General features: G+C 45.4%; 1 protein-coding gene across 4 annotated transcripts in view; it reads right to left on the reverse strand.

Moving 5' to 3' along the window:
• The window catches only part of TERT (telomerase reverse transcriptase), a 165,444-nt gene extending 158,132 nt beyond the window's left edge, over window positions 1-7,312 (reverse strand). For 3 of the 4 annotated variants that reach the window (XM_086492674.1, XM_086492673.1, XM_086492672.1), the window contains exon 1: window positions 6,589-7,310. In XM_086492674.1, the coding sequence (XP_086348800.1) occupies window positions 6,589-7,197 (609 nt within the window). In that variant the 5' untranslated portion in view covers window positions 7,198-7,310. Of the gene's footprint in view, window positions 1-6,588 lie in introns of all 4 variants that reach the window. The other variant, XR_015185583.1, reaches the window with a different exon arrangement.
• Window positions 7,313-9,061: the final 1,749 nt, after the last annotated feature.

The following is a 9,061-nucleotide window of genomic DNA, read 5'->3' on the forward strand; positions in this document are numbered from 1 at the left end:
CTTGGGCTATATCTACTTGAGTTACACAGATATAGAGACACTTTACCGGAGAGAGAGAGAAAGAGACAGTCCCAGAGACAGATTACAGATTTCTTTTCACTAGATATGGGACAGCCAGAGGAGTAGTCATCATTGCACAGCTCGGCCCACACTCATTTGACCACTACCGGCACTCTCATCGACCGAGCACTGGAGCTACGGAGATCTAGACGGCCATGATTGAGGAGAGGGGCTACACAGCATCGACGGAGACTACAGCAGATATTTTCGAGCCATATTCTCTCGATATCCAGAGTGCTGATGAGGATGGATTCTAGTAGTAGTATCTAGTTCTTTTGTAGACATGGTATTAGATTCACCATTTTGTAACAGATCGGTCTCATAGGTCATTTTGGCCTTTTGAAGACGTTAATATAACATTTCATTTCATTTCTCTGTGTGTGTGGCTGTGTTTAGGGTTTCTGCAGCCAAGGGAGCGGCGATTAGGGTTTCTGCAGCAAGAGGGGGCAGCGTTTAGGGTTTCTGCAGCAAGCGGGGCCAGCGATTAGGATTTTTGCAGGCTGCATTAGGTCAGGTTGCGATAAGGGCTGCATTTAAGCTTCGACAGGCTGCGTTAGGGTTTTTCAGCAAGCGGGGGCAGCGATTAGGGTTTCTGTAGGCTGCGTTCAGGTCAGGCTGCGATTAGGGTTTCAACAGGCTGCACTAGGGTTTCTGTGGCAAGAGGCGGCAACGTGTAGGGTTTTTGCAAGCCAGGTTGTGATTAGGGCTGCATTTAGGGTTTCAGTTGGCTGCAGCAAGAGGGAGCAGTGTTCAGCACTCTCTCTCTCTCTCTCTCTCTCTCTCTCTCTCTCTCTCTCTCTCTCTCTCTCTCTCTCTCTCAGTGGGCAAACAACTCAGCGCTGGCAGGGCAGGACAGGCACGCAACTTAAGCTGCAGCAGAAATGCAAGCTCAAGGTAGGAAGGGCAACGGGCAAGGTCCTCAAAATCATTTGTTGCATGTCTTGTGTCAAGCTGATGGAGGCTTCGAGGGGCGAGTAGGGTTTCGGGGCACTGTGTACTTTGCAAAGTTTGCACATCCTGAACTTTGAAGTTTGAAGAGAAAAATTGGAATCTACACGGCTTGTGTTAGGATTGTATCCGCGCTCAAGTGTTTATTATTTTCATTGGCCCAGACTTGAAATACGTTATATAGGGACTGTTATGATGGAGGTCATGAGCGCTTCACCAGTCTGCAAGTCCCATACGAAGGCAACCTTCATGCGTACAAACAAGCGGATAACACAATAGGAAAGGGAGATGAAGGAATGGAAAGCAAAGATGGAAGGATGGTGGAAGGAGAAGGCCAACCTTCTTCAAATGTTCCTCAACGAAGGTGCGCAATGGAAGAAGGAGAAAGAGGACCTGCACGCAGAGATACAAGCACTTAAGGCGGATTCACAAGCACTCAAAGAAGAGGTCTCGGCCCTCAAGCGAGAGCTTGCCGATAGAGCAAGTAGTGGACTAGAGAAAGGTGAATTCCAGCCCTCGGTGATAGAGGAAATCAAGGTCATCAAGGAACAGGTACGGATGATCAAAGACGAAGAGAAACAGAATGTGGCAAAGACGTCTTCGTGGGTGGATGTGATCACAAAGAAACAGAAGGAGGAGGATGAGGCCAAGAAATGTATAGAAGTCGCTAAGAAAGGGAAAGAGAAAGAAACCACATCTACCCCCACTCCTACAATCATCAACATGACTTTAGAAGAAGAGCAACGAAGGAAGACTAGAGCTTGGCATGTAAGAGTAACCGGTCTAAAAGACCGAGATGATATGGAAGGGGAAGTCAAAGAACTTCTCCGCAAGATGGGTAGTGAGGCTACTCATACAAAGGCATGGAGGGTAGGAAAGAAGTCACAAGGAAATGGGGAGACTTCAAAGGAGAGAGCTCTAATCATGCATTTCCCATCCATGGAGGCAAAGGACTTCTTGAAGAAGCGCCCTACACTAAACAAAACAGACATATTCCTTGTTGATGACCTCACACTCTTACAACTCGCTCATATGAAATCAGTTATGCCCGAGATAATAACAGCTCGAGAAAAGGGGAAAGTAGCACTTCTACAGGGATGGACGAGTGGTTATTCTAGAGAAGCCCCCCGCATGACGGCACGAGACCTATGGGACCACACTCAAAGTGGCTACATGGGACTATAATATTTGCGCCTTGATGTAGGGGCCTTTGAGGATAGTTTCACAGGGAGGGACATCATTTTCTACTCTGAGACGCATCAAACCCCGGGGCAGTCCATGCCACATGTAAGCGGATACAGATGGGGGACAACTTGCAGACAGGAGACTCGATCAGAGCACAGAGGACGAGGTTCAGGAGGTGTGGCAATCTTATTCAGGGAGGAGTTACAACCTTTGATACATATAGCTCGGAGGGATGAGCATGCTAGGCATATGTGGGTGAGACTAAAGGCAGAGACGAGCAGATACCTCTACATCGCTATTTGCTATTTCCCTCCTAGTGCGTCAGTATATGCATCACCTAGAGGACAGTCCCCCTTCTCTATTTTGGATGATGATATATGGGAGTTTTCTAGGGAAGGCAACATTATTATCTTGGGGGATTTCAATGCTAGGACTTCCCATCACCACAGTATTCTATGATACCTCACAGGAGTTGATACGTGAGCTTGATATTACAAAAATGGGCCTGTCTAGATTGTCACAGGATGAGGAGCACACTGAATATGGAAGATACTTGATTGATATGGGGACTGCACATAAATTATCCATTTTGGATGGCCCACAAAGATTCCCTACAGCAGGTGGTTTTACATGCTTTCCACATTGGCATGGAGCTAGTACAGTGGATTATGTTATGGCTTTGCCAGGACTCATTCCTTCCTTTCAGGATTTCATGGTGGGAACTAGGCCGGTTGGGGTAGCAACCGATCATGCTATCTTGTCTTTCACTCTATCGTTCCAGTTCAGCACAGCTCCATTGAGAGAGGTCTCCACACATACTTGGTATACTTTTACGAGGGAGACGGATCTAGTGTACACTGATGAGATATACGAGCAGCTGTGCACTCAGGAGCCAGGACGGCCACTAGATGAGCTCACCCAGATTTTGACAGAGACGCTCCATGATGCAGCATCAAAGGCATATCCCCACAGCCAGCCTACACGCAGACAATCTGGACAGTTGGTATGATGAGGAGTGTAGAGAGACAAGGATCAAATTATAGAGAGAGGTGCTCATGGGTACTACTACACATAGACAGTCACGGATTATCTTTCACCACCTAGTGTGACGAAAGAAGAGGGCTTACCTATCTCAATTAGAGCGTGATTTGTATCAGCTGTTTATGAGCCAGGACTCTAGTGAGGCATGGAGGCTTTTCCATGAGCACTCTTCAGCGCCAGTCATCACTTCCACAGAGACATGGGGGGAATATGCTACATCTCTCTATACAGCATCGGGGCAGCCACCTTTGCCCGACCCTCCAGAGGCATGCCCAAAGACATGTACTTTCTTTACTGCTGAGAGGGTAAGGAAAGCCATTGACAGGATGAAGACAGGAAGAGCACAGGATCATGATGGTCTGGTAGCAGAGCACTTCATTCATGCCAGAGATATGCTTGCAGAGCCTCTTGCTATGATGTTTATAAGAGCCATGTATGAGGGTTTTCTTGAAACCTGGAGTATGTCCATGATTGTGCCTATCTTCAAGTCGGGAGATCCTATGCTTCTCGAGAATTACCGCACCATCATGGTTGGTCACCCTCATGCTAGGCTATATGCATCAATTCTTGAGCATGAGTTGAGTAGAAGGGTAGAGAGAGAGGGCATACGGGCAACAGGACACGCAGGGTTTAGGAGAGGTTTCTCCACTCTTGATCAGATTTTGACGCTCAGAGCCATTATTGAGGGTAGACACCATGGCAGGAGGATTTATTGTAGCTTTGTGGATTTCCGCAAAACCTTTGATACAGTGCCACGAGCCAGACTCATATGTAGATTGCAGGACATGAGGGTGCCCACAGAGCTGATTTAGGGGATTTTAGCTTTGTACATGACAGTGGTAGGGCAGGTACGCACTACTCAGGGCATGTCCGACATGGTTCACTTCACAATTGGGGTGAAGTAGGGTTGTCCCCTATCTCCCACTCTCTTTGGGATATATATAGATTAGTTTTCAGATTATGTACAGCCAGAGGGTGATAGAGGTGCCCAGCTGGCAGGGACGTGGATCTCGTTGCTATTATATGCTGATGATATTGTGTTGATCTCAGATTCTCCAAAGGCGATGCAACGTCATTTGGATGCATTGTATGTATTTGCACAGGATAGCAGATTGTCTGTGAACCTTGGTAAGACCAAGGTAATGGTGTTTTAACACTACGGCGCAGTGGATAAGGAGGTCCGCCCCCACCTTTACCTACGGTCGAGAGACTATGGAGTATGCAGACTGTGGAGTATGAAAAGATAAGTTGACACACAGTGGCCCACTTCTCTAAGAAACGTCTAGAAATCTCCATGGACCACACGCAACAGAAAAAAGATCGTGAATACTAGGACATCCGATACTGATGGAAAACCGCTGGATAGCCAAACTCCTCAGCCAACTGAAGACTCTCTCTCCTGCTCACCCCAACAGTGCCGGTTATAAGATGCCTACACTTGGAACTCCAAAGAGTCCAAAGGTCCGGCGTGTCTTGGGGCACTTCAGATTGATCCTTACCTACCTCCGACTGTTGATCCTTATGCTCTATCTATTTGTACAACTGCTCTGGAGCATCCTCTTGATCATGATTTGGTGACCTCTCCTCAAGAGGTTTAACCATCTATAAACAACAATAGGTTGTGTTTGCCCCTGTCTACCTACATCTTTGTCTCACTCTCTGACTCTGCTCATCACTTTGATGTTGAATAGTCTATTGTTGCTGAGTCTGACCCCTTTGAGCTCTATCATGCTGTCACGCAAGGTCCTATTGTTGCGCAGATCTTTATTGGGTCTTTGTGCCCATGAGGGTTGTCCCCTCCTGCAACTAGTCTATCTCTGTTGTCGCCCTCTAGGAAAATCCCTCAACAACCGCCCTATCTCATGCCCTTGCCTCATCTCCTAACCTCTAAGATATTGGTTCCATTTGCCCGTAACCACAATCCTCCATGAGTGTAATTCAAAAGAGATAGTATTTAGAAACTATGTGGAAGAGGTGGTAGGCATCTTAATAGATTTTCTACACATGTCTTGGTCTGTATTGAGCACATAAAAGGTATGCCAAAAATAGAACCCATCTGTCTCAACATGTTTGGTACCCAATACTATGTAGGTAGCTCTCGAAAAGCAATTTTTACAAGATACTTCAAAACTTGATATCTGTCCTCAAAAGCAAGGAATGTGAAATTATCATACCAAGGATGCAAAAAGATCAATATATCCATGAAGTGAGAGGAGTTGATTTAGAGGCAAGCTCCTGTGCTTAGAAAAGAGCAATGAAAGTACCTCTACCTAAAAGGATGATGTCTTCCACTATGCGCTCATCCACAATGGCAAAACCACACTATAGCCACCCTCAGATTTTAACCCAAGTGTTTCCTTCAGCAGTTAAAAGAAACCTCACTAGCATGTTGATAATATTTCATGTGAACGCGAAAGCGTTTTATTGATCTTCTCATCACACATGTACTAGCCCTTGGATGTGGGTTGGCCACCCATGTTGGAGAAGGATCTCATGCACTTCCAATTTATTATTTTCATAAAGATGATTTTATTTTTTGTTGTGGTACAAGACAAAGAGATTTGCCCGACCTTGCCCTAGCTTATTAAAGATGTGGACTAGGGGGCTCTCTATCCTTTGACTTGTATCATTCACAAAGCTTGTCATCTGAAGTTATTAGGCTCACCAACCTTGTCTCTCTTCTCTTTTTCTCTCGCGTGCCATCATCTCTTTTCTTGCGCTGCACACTCCAACAAATCTTCTCCTATAGATCATCTGAGATAGTGGACGATGGCGCCATAAGACTTGAGAGAGTAAAGGCTTCAAGCAAACTGCGCATACCCAATTTACTCACCCAAACCCAGACATAAACTCACCCCTTACATTTTTTTGGGGTGCAGCCCACTCTTGCGTTTTGGGCAGCCTTGCGATCCCTTCATATGGAAACTATGAGTCAGCACCATGGTACATGCGACCTATGGCAACAGTTCTCCCTAACGTTTTCTCCCTTACATTTTACCCCAGCGTTTTCTCACTTTGGCACCTATTAAGAGGAAATCCATGCAGAGGCAGAGCATCTGACACATGGTGCAGGCCTAGGAGAGCAGAGATGGAGACTATGAGGTAGCATCATGGTACAGGAGACCTATGGATCTCTATGTAGATGAATGCTTCGATGATTAAAGACGACCATAAGAGGAAGCTGGCTGAACAAGTCTGTTGTGTATGCAATAGAATGATCCTAAATATACATTAGACTCAAGGTGCAGTGCAACATCTTCTGGTCCTTTTGTACGTTGTACACTAGATATGTTCTAATAGGCACAATGATGCACATAGCATAGGGGTTGCAAGTAAGGGTGGATTAGAGCTTGCCTGCTGGTGACTCCACCGCTGCTCAAGCATGGTGGTGCTTTCAACAGGGGGGGCAGTGTCAGGGAGAACTACATAGCATTGGTGAAGGAGGGACAAATAATCTTCTGGGTCACCCTCATGAACAAGTTGCAAATGTGCTGCAGCGAAAAGATCCGCATCCATTCCCACTGTTGGAGCTAGCTGCTGCATCAAGTTAGTGTCTGAGGTTGCTGCTGGTTTCCGTCGGAGAACATAATCCGCTGAAGTGGGCGAAGTGGCTTGGCAGAAACTTGTACCGAGTGGAGCTCCTGATGCATCCACAGGATTTGCTACTGCAGGTGGAGTGTCTCGTCGCTTATGAAAATTGCTGCCCAAGCTTCTCTGCTGCATACACATGTCTATTCCAGCGAGTCTCATTGGACGCAGCAAAACCTCCGACCCTTTTCCAGCTAATGATGCAGACTGGGATGATCGAGCATGATACTCTTGCAGGCTTGGGAGGATGAGGTCAACCAGAAGGTCATGGAGAGTGCGTATGCAAGAGGAAGGGTAGAGCAACGGCAAAATGCGTCTTTCGACATGTCGCTGCTGCCCGTCGCGACCCCTCTTCCTCTTCTTCCTGCTTCCCATTCTTGTACTCGCAAGAAGTAAGCTAGACTGCTATGCCTCGCCACTAATTGACACCTCCCTAGTCACTGGGGAGTCGGGACTGCCTCAGCTAACGGTACGGAGGCGCACACCAAGTTTGGTATGTGCACCAAACCAAACTTGTTCTGAAGCTGAACTAGGTGTGAACTTATCCACGACAATGGGATCTATAAACTTAACACAAACTCCTTTCAACGAGTAGGTGATAGCTAAATGGTTAGAGTCAATCTCAAGAGGTGGAAGGGGAATGGGTTCGAGCCTCATATTCAAAAACTTGAGAATCTCTTGCATTCCTTAGGCAATCCAATGGTCACAATCAATCTGTAATCGTGAGTCGTTGATCCCACCTCCCAAAAGGAGGTGTCTACTAGTGACATGGGATTGCTAGCATTAAAGTAAAGCATAAGAGGAAACCAAAGTGACTGCATTGTAGTGTATAGTGCATAAGAGATGACAATACAAGTTTTGTTTGACATATTTATTGCTTAAGGGGAGGAGAGAGAGAGAGAGAGAGAGAGAGCTTGCGCTTACTATCAGTGTGGGTTCCTTAATACACGGTCCCCAAACAAGGCATGACTGCCTACGTAATTGCATTTGAAGAAAGGCCTTTCCTTCGCATGTAGTGAAAACATCTCAGTGCTTCCTTGCCACAACCATGTATAGAAAGGTCTTTGCTTCGCATTGGTTAAAAGAACCCAGAGCTTCCTTGCCACAGTCATGTTGGGCATGTCTAGCAATCAACGTGCTCCGAGAGACATCCCAGAAAGGATGCCCATCAAGAGCTTACGTGTGAGGACAGCACATTTTACATACATATCGAGAAACCCTCTGACTAGTAATCTCCTCATGAAGATTCAACAAGAGTATACATTTGCAAGAAGAAAATGGAGAGAGAGAGAGAGAGAGAGAGAGAGAGAGAAAGAAAGTTTTTTATCGTTCATCAGAGCATGTTTCCTTGGTTTTTTATTGGTATTGCCTCTAGTACGTTACCATCGAGATGCACCATTTTTTATATGTGTACCTCGCAAAAGAATCATAAGAGGTTAGAATTTATAAAAATTGATGATACTGATCATTTGAAATATCTGTACTTGTAAATTTTGTTCCCTTTTTATGTTTTGGAAAAAAAACATGCAAATCTTGCATGGGGGAGCTTGCACTTCTTCCTTAATTTTTTTAATACGAGGGAATGTGCCATTCTCACACCAGCGCGCAATTTTTAGTGCGTTCATTTCACATCGTTTGCTAGTAATGGGTAAAGACTTTAGAGTATTTTATGTACCCTTCTGTTTTGATATTCACTTGCCGATTCTTGTAACCAACAAGACGTTGTCAGCTAAAGCATTGTGAATCAGCTTGCCAACATGGTTCATGCCTGCTCCGATTGGTATATTGAGTTTGAATAAAAAGTTGTTTTGTTGATTGCTTTTGCTTTTGCCATATTTTTTCCTCATGCTATCAGAAAGCATTTGGCCTTCATCTAGCAGGCTTGAGTGACTACAGGCATTCAACATCCTAAGAAAAGTGATTGCAGTTAGGGAGGTGATGTCATCGACTAGACATAACCTCCTATAAGCGTACTTTAAGAGATTTTGTCTAGCGAGGAAGCCTCACTCTACATCTGGTTAAAAAAACCCAAAGCTTCCTCGCTTGTATCCAACAATCGACTCGTTTCTGAAGGAGACATTTCGCACACAAAGCTCATACATCACTTTTTATTATTTCATAAGGGCACCACATTTGGCATACATGTCAATCACAGCATTGTTTGCATGTTTGCCCAACACGTCACATCGTGAATTCTCTAACCACATTTTAAGGTCTGAGACAACCCTTCTCTTCTCAT

Source organism: Adiantum capillus-veneris, chromosome 20, assembly GCF_014529385.1.
Source record: "Adiantum capillus-veneris isolate H3 chromosome 20, ASM1452938v2, whole genome shotgun sequence".
In the NCBI taxonomy this organism is placed as follows: Eukaryota; Viridiplantae; Streptophyta; class Polypodiopsida; order Polypodiales; family Pteridaceae; genus Adiantum; species Adiantum capillus-veneris.